Raw genomic sequence first — 18,894 nt, 5'->3', positions numbered from 1 at the left:
ACAACCATAAAACCAACTAATAATTGAATTATTTATGAAAATAGTTTAACCTGCTTTTTTTGCTATAATTACTGATCTGGCTTTCAAGTCTGTCTGTGAAAATGCCCTTTTTTGTTACAAATGTAACTAGAACTAAGCATAATGCACATTCACTAATAATGACTAACTTCTTGTAGTAGGCATTAGGCTATATAAAATTAGCACAGGTCTCAATAGTTAATCTTTAGCTAATCTTTTATATTTCCAGTTTAGCCAGCTTGGATCTATTTTCTAGGGAACAAGGTTGAACAGTTGAATTGTTATGAACACACCCTTTTGTCTGTCTCCAACTTTTTGTTTAAAGCATGTTAGCCTGTCCACTTTGTTCAGATGTTGAATTCAAGTGGTCTACCGTATTTCTAAGAATGAGAACGAATTGCCAATTCCGTATATAATAGTTTTTTATGCTTATTGCACATTTATTAAACACTGACGAGACAGCGAGTACAACAGAATTTGGCTAAAAGGCTGCTAGCGGTACCCAATGCGCGAGCTCAATCAATTTCTTTCATACTCTAGTTTTAGTTGTGTTGGCTTTGCGCGCAATTTGAGTAGTTGAGACCTAAAAAGGATATCATTACAAAAGTTTACTTATCCCATATTACAGTAAAATAATGTTTCAATGTGTTTTGGTGTCCATATGACCGATTCTGTTGCACCAAAACTAAAATGCAAATAGCGAGTTGAAACCGCTTGTCAGAGAGAAAGATGTGATCTCTCAACTTTGTTGGCGTGAGGGCAGGTGTGTAAATCATAGAGGGAGAGGCAAAGCGAAAGGTTTCACTCTCACTAAAATATTTTTAAAATAAGCCCAATCAATGCGTTTCTATGGGTTTATTTTGGACCTAAGCTTGTTAGGGCGGAGACGTGCATCTCTTAATTGTATATAGACCTCTCGTGTAAATGGGGAGGTGCACACCGCACAGAAGGAGCGAAAGAGACCAGACCAAAAATACAACACGAGAACAAGCAGAAGTAAACACTCATAACAACGATAAATAACAACCTCGATTCTTGTGAGACAGGCATTTGGAATATCGCGCAAGAACATCAATTCGAATGAATTCAATATATCGCCTAGCCCTAATGTGAGATGTCATTATAACCCGATAATATTTCATCTGTTGACAGAAAGTTGAGGATTTGGTTGCCATTGATGCCTCGTCTGCTGGCTTTTCCAACTTTGCTCCACCTCCACCCGCTCCCATCAAGGTAGAGAAAGACTGATAATATTGTTCTTCAACCCTTCATCGTAGAACTGTCATTAGCATGAGATGGTAAACTGTTATGAGAACCAATGTCAACTGACATAGCACAGTCATAATGACACAGTACAATGTAGCCTAGCTTGTTGGACAGCTAACTTGCTAGCTACCTATCGCTAATGCTAATTACATGTTGTATTTATGATACATACAAGATGACCATGACATATAATTTTAACACAGTTTCAGCTGTAATTGCTTAAGACAACTGATATGTCATGCTAACGTTCTGTGAAGACAGCTTTCTAGTGAAGGCTTGAAATTAGCTTTCCCCTATTCCTCTCAACTAGAACCTAAGAAAGAGTATTTAACAAACCAAATAACCTCTCTTTTCTTCCAGAAAGCTGAAGAGTTTAAGTCTGCGCCTGTGACCAAGTGTCCTGCTCCCCCCACTGACAAGAAAGCTAAGGTGGAAAAGGTAAATAACACCAAAGAAAGCAGGTCCTACATGACTACATAACATAAGCCATGCATAAAACAAAATAAACAGTGACAAACGCTTATGTCCAGTGTTAAACTGGGATGTCCAATGTTACAGCTGACGCTGTGCTACTGTTGTGTTGAGTACTTTGTCATCAAAAAAGCTAGATCCATGCAAATAGACAACAAACTCTTCAACTATTCTATGTTATATTTATGTCGGGTTGTGAAGCTGTTATCTATTGACTTGTGTTTGTGTTTCAGTTGGCTGATGACTTCTCTCTGATGTCAGGATTGGACTCCCCACTGGACACCAAGCCCAAGACAGCTGAGGTTTGTCATATGAGGACTACAGTTTCGAGGTTGATGGGGTTTGTTTACCTGGTTTAGGTTGATGGGATTTGTTTACCTGGTTTAGGTTGACGGGGTTTGTTTACCTGGTTTAGGTTGACGGGGTTTGTTTACCTGGTTTAGGTTGACGGGGTTTGTTTACCTTCCTATTACTCTACTAAACTGTGACAACAAATTCTGGTCAGGTACTTGTCTTCTCACTGCGCCTTTCCTTTCCATTACCAATGACAGACAAGCTGCTAACAATCATCCTATCACTCCAGTTAACTGTGACTGTAAGATTATGCCCAGCACTCTGAACTCTTCTCTGCACCTCGTCTAATGGCTTGAACCATATGTGTTTATAGAGTGTGCCCACCACATCAAGCAAAGTTGACATGGCTAAAAAGGATCCTGCTAAGTTGGTTACGGCTGTTGCTGCACCAGCTGCCGCGGCTGGAGATGCCTCTCTGAAGGGGCCACAGACTAAGGTAGACTCCAGTTTACTTTGGTGTATTAACCACAGTACAGTACAAGGCTCTTGAGGATGGGGCTATCCCTGGGGTTAGGGGGCTATCATTGATCCCTTGTTTGTGTCATCGTCATTCTTTCGCTGTTTTCACACAATGTATCCAAGATCATGAATTAACAGAGTGGCACAGTAACACAGACTCACAGTGCATTGGACGCAGTAAAGGATGTCTACTGTACCATTTTACATTTTAGCCATTTAGCAGACACTCTTATCCAGAGCGACTTACAAGAGCAAATAGAGTTAAGTACCTCGCTCAAGGGCACATTGACATATTGTTCACCTAGTCGGCTCAGGGATTCGAATCAGCAACCTTTTGGTTACTGGCCCAAAGCTCTTAACTGTACGGCTACCTGCCACCTGCTTTACCATTCTGCAATTTTATTTGACTACATGAGAAAGAGGATGCTCTTGTTCCTGCATGAGTACTACCTATGTGGGTTTGGTTGAATTGAGCCCACAGCCATCCAGAAGCTCAGTTGGGTGTAGGAGCTGAGCAGTATCACAGATAGTAGCCTAGTGTTGTATTCACTAACCTCTCCTGCTCTGGGTTACAGGTACAGGTGGAAGTAGTTCCCCCAGGAGCTAAGGCAGCCAAAGAGGTAAATCATCTCTCGCTTTTATCTCTATTATTAGTTATTACATTTACCAATTTTATTACATTAAACATCTACATTTATTACATTTAGATAAGTTATTACATTAACCAGTGTTATTGCATTAACTGTTGTTACAGGGTGTCAATACATTGAATTTGCTCTGTTTCTGTTGTATACATTGAGTATTATCTCATTCTTGATTGTAGCCGGCACCCATGCACCCTGCCAAAGCTACACCTCCTACCACTGGAGGTGGCATTATTGTAGTGGAGGCAGCAACTCCATGGAAAGCTGAAGTACCAACGCTTCAAGAATCTCTGAAACAGACAGCCAAGGTAGATGGCAGACAGTCGAGGAGTGTGGTTCCTCTCTCTTTGGATCTTTATTCTTTACCCGACCTGGCTCTCTTTACGCTCACTTCCCCATTCAACACACTCTTCCTGGGTCATCATTCCATGTGTTATGTCTTCCTCATCTCTCCTGTGATCTTGAGGTTTTAGTCATTCTTCCACCCCTTTATATGGTATTCTATCTTCCTATTCTCTCTGCCGATATATTTCAAAACATATCTCTGCTTTGGACTTCCTTACTTCTGGCCTGGTGGTATCTTTGTGTCTAAGTGGGAAGTGAACAGGCACTCCTACTTTTAAGCTCTATGACTGAGTCTTCCCAGCATGCCCACACTTTGTTGCGCTCAACACGTCAAGACAAACCATGTCTGACACATCTGTTGTCACCACAGAGAAGCCACAATATATTTCCACTTTTACTTTTTCTTCTGGTTGCATCACACCATATCTAGTGTTGCTTCTGGGTTTGTTTACCTGGTTTAGGTTGATGGGATTTGTTTACCTTCCTATTACTCTACTAAACTGTGACAACAAATTCTGGTCAGGTACTTCTCTTCTCACTGCGCCTTTCCTTTCCATTACCAATGACAGACAAGCTGCTAACAATCATCCTATCACTCCAGTAAACTGTGACTGTAAGATTATGCCCAGCACTCTGAATTTTTCTCTGCACCTCGTCTAATGGCTTGAACCATATGTGTTTATAGAGTGTGCCCACCACATCAAGCAAAGTTGACATGGCTAAAAAGGATCCTGCTAAGTTGGTTACGGCTGTTGCTGCACCAGCTGCTGCGGCTGGAGATGCCTCTCTGAAGGGGCCACAGACTAAGGTAGACTCCAGTTTACTTTGGTGTATTAACCACACTACAGTACAAGGCTCTTGAGGATGGGGCTATCCCTGGGGTTAGGGGGCTATCATTGATCACTTGTTTGTGTCATCATCATTCTTTCACTGTTTTCACACAATGTAACCAAGATCATGAATTAACACAGTGACACAGTAACAGGGACTTGGAAACCGTGAAGGATGTCTACTGAACCATTTTACATTTTAGCCATTTAGCAGACGCTCTTATCTAGAGCGACTTAAAGGAGCAATTAGAATAAAGTGCCTTGCTCAAGGGCACATCGACAGATGTTTCACCTAGTCGGCTCAGGGATTCGAATCAGCAACCTTTTGTTACTGGCTCAACATTATTAACCGCTAGGCTACCTGCCATCTGCTTTACCAATCTGCAATTGTATTTGACTAGATCAGAATAAAGAAGAAACCTGCATTCTGCTCTGATGAAGGCCTTGAGGCCGATGCGTAAAAGCTTAATAAAGAGCAGTGATGCTATGAAGAGCAGTGTGCGAGTTTCTTCTTTTTTCTCATGTTATTCAGTTGTTACAATGCACCTGCAACAAAGATAGCTCAGATGTGCAAGTGCCTTTTGAAATTTGACTACATGAGAAAGAGGATGCTCTTGTTCCTGCAGGAGTACTACCTATGTGGGTTTGGTTGAATTGAGCCCACAGCCATCCAGAAGCTCAGTTGGGTGTAGGAGCTGAGCAGTATCACAGATAGTAGCCTAGTGTTGTATTCACTAACCTCTCCTGCTCTGGGTTACAGCTACAGGTGGAAGTAGATCCCCCAGGAGCTAAGGCAGCCAAAGAGGTAAATCATCCATATGTCTTGTCTCTATGTGGGATTGATATTGCACTAAAATGATTGGCATGGAGTTGCATTGCTCGTGTTTGAGTTTTGTTGCATCATGTGTAGGAGCTTGCTGTGGACCCGTTCGATGCCCTGGCTGATTCCTTACCCTCATCAGATTCTTTCGCCCCTGCAGCCCATGTATACACCGGACCAGAGGTGATAGAGGTACAGAACCTTCACAGAGTGTGTGTGTGCACAGTGCAAGTTAGATTGGGTTGTGTGTGTGCACCCGGTCACCATGTAAAACAGTGTGTGTTGTTGTATATGTCACACAGCATGGATTGACCTCAAAGAAGGGAGTGATATGTGGGGGGGACGACTGCCCACTGCCCCCAGGATACCGATTTGAAGACATGGTCAGTCTTTAAATCACCCTCCTCCTCCAGTGTTCTTCCTCATCATCATCACTTCTGCATCTTAATCCAACCCTCAGCCTTCTGCTGTTAGAGAGCTTTGAGTTTGCATGTATCTTTAGCATTGTACTGCAGTACTCCCTTTGACATGACACATTTGACTGGAACCCCTTGGTTATCAGGTCTTCCAACAGAGAGATATGCCCCATCCAGAAACAACCCCTAGACCCTGTCCTAGCCCCTGGACACTTGTGTTAATCTGAGAGGAATGGATAGGTGTTAGCAATATGGACACATTTTCACCAAGCTGATCAGATGACAAGATGGAGTTACTACCATATCTATCATTTTCTTTCAGATTTATATGATGGACTAGGGTTTGTTTCTGGACTAGGCCAAAAAAGCCTGTATATAGTTACCACTCTTTTAACATTCTTTTGCCATTCTTTTGTCATAACATGATCAGATTTTATTTAAATCTAGGCTTATTCAATAAAAATATGTAATTAATGAACTTTTATTATATTGAATTACAATGTTAAATTACATTTTCATAGGCCCCAGTTGCAGATGTCAAGCCAAAAGATGTCCCGGTAAGTCATTGTATTTACTTCTAGGGAATACACTGTATGCTGGGGAGAAATATTGAGATATTGACGTTCTCCTCTCAATCTTTCACACATACCCACATACTAATGCATGTGCGCGCACACACACACACACACACACACACACACACACACACACACTAAAGGAACTCAACAAACCATAGACCATCCCATGGTCTCTTCTGACAGTTTTGGGTACCTCTACAGTGTGGAATGTTGATTTGCACTGTGGGGTGTTGGCTCTGCAAACAACATTTGACCCACCTCATCCAGCTGGCTCTAGTTCTGCTAAACCCATCCTTTATAAACACACCCACACACTAACAACAGATAAATAGTCAACACACAATCACTCATTACTCCACACCTATTCACCTATACACACTTGCACACACATTCTCCCTCTGGGCCACACCTTGTTTTGTACTGTAGTTCTCTGTGTAGTATACCTCTGCTTCTAAGAGCTTGTTAGGACAGGAGGCAAAGTCTTTTACCCCTGAGGCATGTTGTCATAAGTGAGTTGTCTAAAGTTGCACATTTGGTTATAAAGCGTGTTTTTATTACATTTACATTTGAATCCGCTTCAGGGATTCTAACCAGCAACCTTTAAGTTACTGGCCCAATGCTCTTAACCACTAGGCTTCCTGCCAAATCTGATGTTTTGTAAAGAGTTTCTGCTCGGAGTCCTTTGCGGAGTGCTTTGTTGTGATTTACATTCTAGGAAATGTGATTGCTGGGTGTGTCGGTTCTTTTGCTCCTGGTCTCCTTTAAATGGTTGGAGTTATTTTGACATGCCCTCTAGTGGTGTATTTGAAGACAAAACTGTTACTGTAATGCTTTGTGTATAACTGAGGTTATTTGTTTGCTTGTTTGTTTACTTGTATCAGAAACCCATGAGCACAGATGAGGCTCTGGACTCCCTGTCCTTTGGGTTCATAACCTCTATGGCTCCCATCCCTCAGAAACAGGAGAAGGTTAGACTTTGCACTATTAACAGGTTATAATCACTTATAAATCAATTTGAGCCCTGTTCCCTAAAACATGCATAACGTTACAGAATGATTATTAGTCCTATGGTCTTTTGGGTGAGACTGAGGTCCTAACCAGTGATACTGTAAATAAGAAGTGAGGTGTCATTATAACCCAATGATATTTAATCTGTTGACAGAAAGTGGAAGACTTGGGTGCCATTGATGCCTTGTCTGCTGGCTTCTCAAACTTTGCTCCACCTCCACCCGCTCCCATCAAGGTAAACAAAGACTGATCATATTTTTCTTCAACCCTTCATCGTAAAACTGTCATTAGCATGAGATGGTAAATTGTTATGAGAACCAATGTCAAGTTGTGTCAACTGACATAACACAGTCATAATGACACATAGCACAATGTAGGCTACCTTGTTGGACAGCTAACTTCCTAGCCACCTACTGCTTATCATGTCATGACATATTTATGATGCTTACAAGATGACCATGTCATATCATTTTGACAGTGTCAGCTGTAATAGTTTGTCACAACTGTGATGTCATTTTAATGTTCTGTAAAAACAGCTTTCTGGTGAAGGCTTCAAATGAACGTTCCCCTGTTCCTCTTAACTAGAACCTAAGAAACAGTATTTAACAAACCAAATAATCTCTCTCTTTTCTTCCAGAAATCTGAAGAGTTTAAGTCTGCGCCTGTGACCAAGTGTCCTGCTCCCACCACTGACAAGAAAGCTAAGGTGGAAAAGGTAAATAACACCAAAGAAAGCAGGTCCTACATGACTACATAACATAAGCCATGCATAAAACAAAATAAACAGTGACAAACGCTTATGTCCAGTGTTAAACTGGGATGTCCAATTTTGCAGCTGACGCTGTGCTACTGTTGTGTTGAGTACTTTGTCATCAAAAAAGCTAGATCCATGCAAATAGACAACAAACTCTTCAACTATTCTATGTTATATTTATGTCGGGTTGTGAAGCTGTTATCTATTGACTTGTGTTTGTGTTTCAGTTGGCTGATGACTTCTCTCTGATGTCAGGATTGGACTCCCCACTGGACACCAAGCCCAAGACAGCTGAGGTTTGTCATATGAGGACTACAGTTTCTAGGTTGATGGGATTTGTTTACCTGGTTTAGGTTGATGGGATTTGTTTACCTGGTTTAGGTTGATGGGATTTGTTTACCTTCCTATTACTCTACTAAACTGTGACAACAAATTCTGGTCAGGTACTTCTCTTCTCACTGCGCCTTTCCTTTCCATTACCAATGACAGACAAGCTGCTAACAATCATCCTATCACTCCAGTTAACTGTGACTGTAAGATTATGCCCAGCACTCTGAACTCTTCTCTGCACCTCGTCTAATGGCTTGAACCATATGTGTTTATAGAGTGTGCCCACCACATCAAGCAAAGTTGACATGGCTAAAAAGGATCCTGCTAAGTTGGTTACGGCTGTTGCTGCACCAGCTGCCGCGGCTGGAGATGCCTCTCTGAAGGGGCCACAGACTAAGGTAGACTCCAGTTTACTTTGGTGTATTAACCACAGTACAGTACAAGGCTCTTGAGGATGGGGCTATCCCTGGGGTTAGGGGGCTATCATTGATCCCTTGTTTGTGTCATCGTCATTCTTTCGCTGTTTTCACACAATGTATCCAAGATCATGAATTAACAGAGTGGCACAGTAACACAGACTCACAGTGCATTGGACGCAGTAAAGGATGTCTACTGTACCATTTTACATTTTAGCCATTTAGCAGACACTCTTATCCAGAGCGACTTACAAGAGCAAATAGAGTTAAGTACCTCGCTCAAGGGCACATTGACATATTGTTCACCTAGTCGGCTCAGGGATTCGAATCAGCAACCTTTTGGTTACTGGCCCAAAGCTCTTAACTGTACGGCTACCTGCCACCTGCTTTACCATTCTGCAATTTTATTTGACTACATGAGAAAGAGGATGCTCTTGTTCCTGCATGAGTACTACCTATGTGGGTTTGGTTGAATTGAGCCCACAGCCATCCAGAAGCTCAGTTGGGTGTAGGAGCTGAGCAGTATCACAGATAGTAGCCTAGTGTTGTATTCACTAACCTCTCCTGCTCTGGGTTACAGGTACAGGTGGAAGTAGTTCCCCCAGGAGCTAAGGCAGCCAAAGAGGTAAATCATCTCTCGCTTTTATCTCTATTATTAGTTATTACATTTACCAATTTTATTACATTAAACATCTACATTTATTACATTTAGATAAGTTATTACATTAACCAGTGTTATTGCATTAACTGTTGTTACAGGGTGTCAATACATTGAATTTGCTCTGTTTCTGTTGTATACATTGAGTATTATCTCATTCTTGATTGTAGCCGGCACCCATGCACCCTGCCAAAGCTACACCTCCTACCACTGGAGGTGGCATTATTGTAGTGGAGGCAGCAACTCCATGGAAAGCTGAAGTACCAACGCTTCAAGAATCTCTGAAACAGACAGCCAAGGTAGATGGCAGACAGTCGAGGAGTGTGGTTCCTCTCTCTTTGGATCTTTATTCTTTACCCGACCTGGCTCTCTTTACGCTCACTTCCCCATTCAACACACTCTTCCTGGGTCATCATTCCATGTGTTATGTCTTCCTCATCTCTCCTGTGATCTTGAGGTTTTAGTCATTCTTCCACCCCTTTATATGGTATTCTATCTTCCTATTCTCTCTGCCGATATATTTCAAAACATATCTCTGCTTTGGACTTCCTTACTTCTGGCCTGGTGGTATCTTTGTGTCTAAGTGGGAAGTGAACAGGCACTCCTACTTTTAAGCTCTATGACTGAGTCTTCCCAGCATGCCCACACTTTGTTGCGCTCAACACGTCAAGACAAACCATGTCTGACACATCTGTTGTCACCACAGAGAAGCCACAATATATTTCCACTTTTACTTTTTCTTCTGGTTGCATCACACCATATCTAGTGTTGCTTCTGGGTTTGTTTACCTGGTTTAGGTTGACGGGGTTTGTTTACCTGGTTTAGGTTGACGGGGTTTGTTTACCTGGTTTAGGTTGATGGGGTTTGTTTACCTGGTTTAGGTTGACGGGGTTTGTTTACATGGTTTAGGTTGATGGGAATTTGTTTACCTGGTTTAGGTTGATGGGATTTGTTTACCTGGTTTAGGTTGATGGGGTTTGTTTACCTGGTTTAGGTTGATGGGATTTGTTTACCTGGTTTAGGTTGATGGGGTTTGTTTACCTGGTTTAGGTTGACGGGGTTTGTTTACCTGGTTTAGGTTGACGGGGTTTGTTTACCTGGTTTAGGTTGAAGGGGTTTGTTTACCTGGTTTAGGTTGACGGGATTTGTTTACCTTCCTATTACTCTACTAAACTGTGACAACAAATTCTGGTCAGGTACTTCTCTTCTCACTGCGCCTTTCCTTTCCATTACCAATGACAGACAAGCTGCTAACAATCATCCTATCACTCCAGTAAACTGTGACTGTAAGATTATGCCCAGCACTCTGAACTCTTCTCTGCACCTCGTCTAATGGCTTGAACCATATGTGTTTATAGAGTGTGCCCACCACATCAAGCAAAGTTGACATGGCTAAAAAGGATCCTGCTAAGTTGGTTACGGCTGTTGCTGCACCAGCTGCCGCGGCTGGAGATGCTTCTCTGAAGGGGCCACAGACTAAGGTAGACTCCAGTTTACTTTGGTGTATTAACCACACTACAGTACAAGTGTCACGGCTGTGATAAGGAACGGACCAAGATGCAGTGTTTTCGTAATTCCACATAATTTATTTACTCTGAAACTAAAATGCGCTTAACAAAACACTGAAGGGAAAACAACAAACCGTGACTCACGAAATATAATCACCCACAAGGACAGGTGGGACAAACATCAAGTTAAATATGGCCTCCAATTAGAGACAACGACAACCAGCTACCTCTAATTGGAGGTCATGCCAAACAACAACCAACATAGAAATACAAAAACTAGAACTAAACATAGACATACAAAAACAGATAAACACCCCTGTCACGCCCTGACCACTCTACCGTAGAAAATAACAACTTACTATGGTCAGGACGTGACAACAAGGCTCTTGAGGGTGGGGCTATCCCTGGGGTTAGGGGGCTATCATTGATCACTTGTTTGTGTCATCGTCATTTTTTTGCTGTTTTCACTCAATTTATCCAAGATCATGAATTAACAGAGTGGCACAGTAACACAGACTCACAGTGCATTGGACGGAGTGAAGGATGTCTACTGTACCATTTTACATTTTTATGTAAATAAGGTATTTCGGTTTTATTTTTTAGAAATTTGCACACAAAAAAACCTGTTCACTTTGTCGTTATGGGGTAATGTGTGTAGATTGATAAGGTGGGGAAATTATGTAATCCATTTTAGAATAAGGCTGTAACGTAACAAAGTGTGGAAGAAGTGAAGGGGTCTGAATACTTTCCGAATGCACTGTATATAGTGTATAAGCCTTCCACAACCATAAAACCAACTAATAATTGAATTATTTATCAAAATAGTTTAACCTGCTTTTTTTGCTATAATTACTGATCTGGCTTTCAAGTCTGTCTGGGAAAATGCCCTTTTTTGTTACAAATGTAACTAGAACTAAGCATAATGCACATTCACTAATAATGACTAACTTCTTGTAGTAGGCATTAGGCTATATAAAATTAGCACAGGTCTCAATAGTTAATCTTTAGCTAATCTTTTATATTTCCAGTTTAGCCAGCTTGGATCTATTTTTTAGGGAACAAGGTTGAACAGTTGAATTGTTATGAACACACCCTTTTGTCTGTCTCCAACTTTTTGTTTAAAGCATGTTAGCCTGTCCACTTTGTTCAGATGTTGAATTCAAGTGGTCTACCGTATTTCTGAGAATGAGAACGAATTGCCAGTTCCGTATATAATAGTTTTTTATGCTTATTGCACATTTATTAAACACTGACGAGACAGCGAGTACAACAGAATTTGGCTAAAAGGCTGCTAGCGGTACCCAATGCGCGAGCTCAATCAATTTCTTTCATACTCTAGTTTTAGTTGTGTTGGCTCTGCGCGCAATTTGAGTAGTTGAGACCTAAAAAGGATATCATTACAAAAGTTTACTTGTCCCCTATTACAGTAAAATAATGTTTCAATGTGTTTTGGTGTCCATATGACCGATTCTGTTGCACCAAAACTAAAATGCAAATAGCGAGTTGAAACCGCTTGTCAGAGAGAAAGATGTGATCTCTCAACTTTGTTGGCGTGAGGGCAGGTGTGTAAATCATAGAGGGAGAGGCGAAGCGAAAGGTTTCACTCTCACTAAAATCTTTTTAAAATAAGCCCAATCAATGCGTTTCTATGGGTTTATTTTGGACCTAAGCTTGTTAGGGCGGAGACGTGCATCTCTTAATTGTATATAGACCTCTCGTGTAAATGGGGAGGTGCACACCGCACAGAAGGAGCGAAAGAGACCAGACCAAAAATACAACACGAGAACAAGCAGAAGTAAACGCTCATAAGAATGATAAATAACCTCGATTCTTGTGAGACAGGCATTTGGAATATCGCGCAAGAACATCAATTCGAATGAATTCAATATATCGCCTAGCCCTAATGTGAGATGTCATTATAACCCGATAATATTTCATCTGTTGACAGAAAGTGGAAGACTTCGGTGCCATTGATGCCTCGTCTGCTGGCTTTTCCAACTTTGCTCCACCTCCACCCGCTCCCATCAAGGTAGAGAAAGACTGATAATATTGTTCTTCAACCCTTCATCGTAGAACTGTCATTAGCATGAGATGGTAAACTGTTATGAGAACCAATGTCAACTGACATAGTACAGTCATAATGACACAGTACAATGTAGCCTAGCTTGTTAGACAGCTAACTTGCTAGCCACCTACTGCTCATGCTAATTACATGTTGTATTTATGATACATACAAGATGACCATGACATATAATTTTAACACAGTTTCAGCTGTAATTGCTTAAGACAACTGATATGTCATGCTAACGTTCTGTAAAGACAGCTTTCTAGTGAAGGCTTGAAATTAGCTTTCCCCTATTCCTCTCAACTAGAACTTAAGAAACAGTATTTAACAAACCAAATAACCTCTCTTTTCTTCCAGAAATCTGAAGAGTTTAAGTCTGCGCCTGTGACCAAGTGTCCTGCTCCCCCCATTGACAAGAAAGCTAAGGTGGAAAAGGTAAATAACACCAAAGAAAGCAGGTCCTACATGACTACATAACATAAGCCATGCATAAAACAAAATAAACAGTGACAAACGCTTATGTCCAGTGTTAAACTGGGATGTCCAATGTTGCAGCTGACGCTGTGCTACTGTTGTGTTGAGTACTTTGTCATCAAAAAAGCTAGATCCATGCAAATAGACAACAAACTCTTCAACTATTCTATGTTATATTTATGTCGGGTTGTGAAGCTGTTATCTATTGACTTGTGTTTGTGTTTCAGTTGGCTGATGACTTCTCTCTGATGTCAGGATTGGACTCCCCACTGGACACCAAGCCCAAGACAGATGAGGTTTGTCATATGAGGACTACAGTTTCTATCTAACTACCAATGAACTACTAGTATTTTACAGAAGACCAGTAGAGATGTATTGCAGTTGTTCTTGTTCTGTGCACCATCCAATGTGCTGTTTATCACATGATCTAATCTCCCTCCCTATGTCCCACTGCCCCCCTCTCTGCCTCTGTGTTCCTTTCTCTGTCTGTGTCTCCTTCTCTGTGTGTCCCTCTCTCTGTCCTTTCTGTCCTCCTTTGTCTGTGTGTCTCCAGGGTGGCTCCATGTCCCTGGATGCTCTCAGTGCTCTGGGAGACTCTCTGCCTGCTCCAGAACCAGCACCTCAACCTCCCAAGATCAGCCATGAGGACATAGTCACGGTATACTCACGCTGACTTGTATTCCCTTTCTTTATTCTTTATTTATGGGGCTCATAGCTGAATTGTTTAGGCTGAAGATGACAGCAACTCCTGCTGTGACACATAGAGTTAATGTGGTATTTCGTATGGCCACAGGTGCGAAACTTGTGTGTGACATTATTTTGTGTTTATTTCTGCTCTTCAGGAGGGCAAACTCACATCGAAGAAGGGAGTGTTTGTGGGTGAGCGAGATGACACACTCCCACCGAAGTACAGGTTCACAGAAAACAAAGTCAAAGACCTGCCTCCTCTGAAGCCAGAGGTGAGTCTCATGTAGGCAAAGCGCAAGTCATTGGGAGATAAGAGGACAAATTCTGTATCACTTAAAAGAACCAGGACGAACCAGCAGTAAAGAGAACCAGGAATTATTGAAGCGAGGGAAAATAATAAAAAACACTTTATACCCTGTGCCAATAAATTATGTGAGGTGGATATAGGGTGTAAGCAAGGCTGCATAAAGTTGTGTCTTTTCTTCTCAAAGGCAATGGCAGAGGCCAAAGTCCAGGCTGTAGTTAGACCCAAGCAGGTGAGGTTTCTGTCCAATTGTATCTATAATCACACAGATCCGTCATATTCAATGTCATACTGTGTTGAACACAGTGCAACTCATAAAGGTCATGTTTAAGTCATGTAAACCAGATGTACAGTACATAAGTGACCATCTTCCTCTCTCTTTACAGCCGTCGATGGATGACAGCGAGGCCCTTGACCTCTTGTCTAGAGACTTGTCTTCCTCAGCTGGTCCAGCTGCAGCCTCAGTAGCCGTGACAACAGAGCAGAGACAGCCTAGACTGGAGGTACTTACCTACTGCAGACTAACAAACTAACAGACTGCTAAAGTGAGTCTCAGAGTAGGAGGGCTGATTTAGGATCAGTTTAGCCTTTTAGATCATAATGAATAAGATTATATAGACAGGGGTGAGACCTAATCCTAAATCAGCACTCCTACGCTGAGACGCTTTTTGAATACAGGCCCTGAGATGTTCTGTTGGTTGGGAGGTTAATGAATTGACTGGTTGTTTGTGTTTCTCTGTCCAGCCCATGTCTGCCCCTGTCCTGGATGACCTGGCAGGCACCCTGCTCCCAGACGCCCCCGAGTTCAAATATAAGGGAGACAAGCCAAAGGTGAGGAGGGTATCTAGTAGCAACATGGTCTCATTAGAATAATTATGTCAAAATAGTAACATTTAACCATTATAGTTGTATGTCTCTGTGGCTGTCATATTAGTTATGTCTCAAAACATTGACATTTTTCTAATGTAGACTTCTAGTTTAGGAAAAGCAAACGAAGGCCGGGATTTAATCCAATTGCGGGTTATAGGCAATTCAGCTTTAAAAGGCAATGTTCCTGCGGTCGCGGAGATTGCATTCACGGTAAACGCTGCTTATGTCAGCTCAATTGGACATTGCATTTAAAAGACATTGCTTATAACTCTTGATTTAATTGAATCCCAGTCTAACCATTGATTCTCTGGTTATAGAGACAGTCGTTGTTGATTGTCTTACAGCGCCCTCTACTGTTAACCAGACTTCTTACAAGTCTCCCATATCACATATGACCATGGTGCCCCTAAAGTTAAATCCACTCTGACCAAGGTCTCAACTTTGTTTGTTGCAGAGCAAGTCAAGGTCAAAGTCAAAGGTAAGGATACTATAGAAAACATGAATGAAATTAGATCCTAATAATCATTTGAGATACATGCCCATATTCATGTGATTTGATATCAATGTCCTCTAATTAACTTGAACTTTTGCCTCAGAAACAAAGGGAAGAGGATCCGTCGTCCATAGACCACCTGTCTGGACAGCTGAGTTCAGACGTAGTGTCAGCATCCACAAATAAGGGTGGCAAGAGCTAGACATCTATGTAAGGACTATAAGACTCAACCATCTTTATTGAATTTTCTTTTTCTTTTTTTTTTAACCTGTATTTAACTAGGCAAGCCAGTTAAGAACACATTCTTATTTACAATGACGGCCTACACCGGCCAAACTCAGACGACGCTGGGTCAATTGTGCGCTGCCCTATGGGACTCCCAATCACGGCCGGTTGTGCTACAGTCTGTAGTCTGACAGTCTGTCGAACCAGGTTGTCTGTAGTGACGCCTCTAGCTGAGATGCAGTGCCTTAGACCACTGCGCCACTTGGAAGACAATGTGACTGTAATGCCTGCTTGCATGTCTCTTATTCCCTAAAGTACTAGCATACATACTTTTTAGTCTGAATCTACTGGCCTGGCATACTTATTAGTATCTTATGACAGGTTTTTGAGTCTTCTCCTGTGACATTGACTGATGTACTTTGAGATATATTGCCGGTTTCTAGCGCACTACATGTCCCCTGCCACACGGTGGCACCATTCGAGGGAGCTGCTGTGAATTATTCTATTTTTTTAAATGGTGGAGAACATATACTGGATAAAAAACCAACATGACCACACACTTACACACATGCGCATGTACACACACACCACAGTGTGCAACGCCTTTCTTGCTTGGTTTCGCACATGACAGAAGATTGTACTCGTTTTGGTTTCTTTCATTTGAGATGAGGAGAGCAAAATAAAGAGAGAGAGCGACTTATTTCCCAGGATTGACAGAGAATCTGTCCAATCCTGTAAGGAAAATTAAATCTGGGCTTTGCCCACAAGTGGCCTGACTGTCCATCCTAGCTAACTGTCTGCATTGCCCCAACGTTGCAGTGACGTTGCTGCAACATTGCTACAGCGTTGGGGGTAGTAGTGAGTGGCATGTGTTTCGGAACAGTATATAGGGGTTATGTAGGATTGGGATGTCTGTCCAATCTTGATGTACACAGAAAAGTGAGTTTTCTCTTAAGTGGACACCCACCATAATACACTAGTGTACAGCATAGTCTGCTCAATATTGAAACGTATAAAAGGATTTACAGGAAATCATCTGCTTGATACGGATGCATCTGAGAGCAATTCTATATATTTACTTTCTGTAAAGCAATATCTATTAAGAAGGGTTTGTATATGTGTACTTTGCCTTATAAAAGCATGTATTGGTTTCAGAAAGTGGGCACAGAAGTTAACTTAGGCAGTCACTATGTCTGTAAACTGCCTTTGTATACTGTAAAGACTTGCTCTAGATATGAGGACACTGTAATTTACACAGTCTAAAGGGCTATCTATCACTTCTAGTCAAAAAGTCCAAAGCTTTGTGGATTATGTCCCCAAGATGGTATCACAGAATTCTACATATTTAGGTGCAGGTCTCAAACTTAAGTTGAGAGATATTTTGGAAATGGGAATTCTAATTAAATAAATACAAATATGTGAATAATAATTGTGTTGTGTGTATTCAGCATTCATGGGTCTGAACTAACTCCTTGTGCCACGCTCAACAACTGAAAACAGAAAAATAATTTTTCTAGCTAACATGGGGTAACCTAAAATGTGCATTGCCAATAAATAAATGAATGCCTATAACAAGACACGACAGTAGTATAATACATTTATGTAAGAGGGTCTTTCGGTATAGGGAACTTACTGTATATCTGTGTTGCAGTTAAGGGGAAGAAAGTTATAATATTTTAGAAACATTTTCACATGTAATATTAGGACAATCTTTCTGTTGTATTACAATCTTTCTGTTGTACAAAGCAGCGCAGTAGTTTTTTATTTTATTTTGTAAATCTTTACAAAGCTCCTTCTGCCTCTGAGTTTTGGAACGTGTGTTCAACCTCGACTCAAGTCTTCCTTTTTTCTTTTTTTGTGCCACGGCCTTCGGCGCTTGAGGAGTAGAATTTGAGTAGATTTCAAGTGTCGTAAACAAAACCTAATAAAAATCGATGTGGTTTAACCATTTCTGTCTTTTCATTCAGATTTATAAGAGGTTACTAATAGAGTAACGGAGATAAGAGGTTCACTCTAACATGGTCCTACAGTAACAAGAACACACAATTACATACACTATGGTTCAATCACTCAAGTATTCCAAAAATATTGCTTTATATTGCGCATTTCTTCCAAACATTCATAGAAGCCTAGAAAGAAACTGAATACGAGTATCGGGAAGAATTCCAACAATTTGAGTTAGAAAATGTTACCTTGGTTTTATTGAAGTTTCACTGCAGAGCTTTTGTCTTTGGTTTCATTTACAGGCCATGAAAGTCATAAGGAGAAAAGTATCTCATAATATAATTTTAAACTAAGCTATAAGCAATACATATCTCTTCAGTAGACCGGGTAACGACATGAATCATCTTCACAAACTTGCCATAAAGCTATTATGTTGATTAAATGAAGAGAGCGAGAATTGTTATATTTCTACTATTCCAATGGTGTTACGGAGTAAATGTCTCAGTAAAAATGTATATAATAGAACAAACTGAATGGTTGATAGTAGAGACGTCGCACCGTCTTCCGTCTCTCTTTCTCACTCTGAGAATAATAGACAAACGTAGTAGGCCACATAAATCACCTGTGGTATATAAATCACCTGTGTTATAAGCATCACTAACTACATGAATGTCATATGTTCAATTGTTATTTTTTTAAATGTAGTCACTCAAACAATGGGGGGGGGGGGTTGGGCTGTCTTGTTTTTTACAGGGAGAATTGTAATTACTTTATTATAAACACTAACCAGGATTAGAAAAGTCTGTTGTTGGCAATAGGATGTTGTTGCCCCGTGCTGCCATTCTCGGCCTGAATACAAGAGAAAAATAAGCGAAGCTTGTCTTTCTAACTACAAACTCAGTTGGACTTTTAGGGAAGAAAACTCCCAAAAGTGTGGACCTTCTCTTTTTTCAACTA

The 18,894-nt window shown here is 41.1% G+C and overlaps 1 protein-coding gene across 37 annotated transcripts in view; it reads left to right on the top strand.

The window, feature by feature from the left end:
• The window catches only part of cast (calpastatin), an 82,351-nt gene extending 64,410 nt beyond the window's left edge, over positions 1-17,941 (top strand). For 26 of the 37 annotated variants that reach the window (XM_029693216.1, XM_029693214.1, XM_029693220.1 and 23 more), the window contains 29 exons: positions 1,171-1,251; positions 1,645-1,722; positions 1,989-2,057; positions 2,423-2,545; positions 3,144-3,188; positions 3,392-3,520; positions 4,243-4,365; positions 5,148-5,192; positions 5,298-5,399; positions 5,510-5,590; positions 6,145-6,180; positions 7,083-7,169; positions 7,364-7,444; positions 7,847-7,924; positions 8,191-8,259; positions 8,569-8,691; positions 9,290-9,334; positions 9,538-9,666; positions 10,726-10,848; positions 12,824-12,904; positions 13,298-13,375; positions 13,642-13,710; positions 13,968-14,072; positions 14,257-14,373; positions 14,593-14,637; positions 14,792-14,908; positions 15,150-15,236; positions 15,730-15,753; positions 15,872-17,941. In XM_029693216.1, coding sequence (XP_029549076.1) covers positions 1,171-1,251; positions 1,645-1,722; positions 1,989-2,057; positions 2,423-2,545; positions 3,144-3,188; positions 3,392-3,520; positions 4,243-4,365; positions 5,148-5,192; positions 5,298-5,399; positions 5,510-5,590; positions 6,145-6,180; positions 7,083-7,169; positions 7,364-7,444; positions 7,847-7,924; positions 8,191-8,259; positions 8,569-8,691; positions 9,290-9,334; positions 9,538-9,666; positions 10,726-10,848; positions 12,824-12,904; positions 13,298-13,375; positions 13,642-13,710; positions 13,968-14,072; positions 14,257-14,373; positions 14,593-14,637; positions 14,792-14,908; positions 15,150-15,236; positions 15,730-15,753; positions 15,872-15,970 — 2,469 coding nt within the window. In that variant the 3' untranslated portion in view covers positions 15,971-17,941. The remainder of the gene's footprint in view (positions 1-1,170; positions 1,252-1,644; positions 1,723-1,988; positions 2,058-2,422; positions 2,546-3,143; positions 3,189-3,391; positions 3,521-4,242; positions 4,366-5,147; positions 5,193-5,297; positions 5,400-5,509; positions 5,591-6,144; positions 6,181-7,082; positions 7,170-7,363; positions 7,445-7,846; positions 7,925-8,190; positions 8,260-8,568; positions 8,692-9,289; positions 9,335-9,537; positions 9,667-10,725; positions 10,849-12,823; positions 12,905-13,297; positions 13,376-13,641; positions 13,711-13,967; positions 14,073-14,256; positions 14,374-14,592; positions 14,638-14,791; positions 14,909-15,149; positions 15,237-15,729; positions 15,754-15,871) is intronic. The other 11 variants (XM_029693223.1, XM_029693224.1, XM_029693229.1 and 8 more) reach the window with 11 other exon arrangements.
• Positions 17,942-18,894: the final 953 nt, after the last annotated feature.

The sequence above is a fragment of the Salmo trutta genome, chromosome 16 (genome assembly GCF_901001165.1).
Source record: "Salmo trutta chromosome 16, fSalTru1.1, whole genome shotgun sequence".
Classification (NCBI taxonomy): domain Eukaryota; kingdom Metazoa; phylum Chordata; class Actinopteri; order Salmoniformes; family Salmonidae; genus Salmo; species Salmo trutta.
The sequence above is the reverse complement of the archived record's forward strand: the minus strand, read 5'-3'. Positions and strand labels throughout refer to the sequence as shown.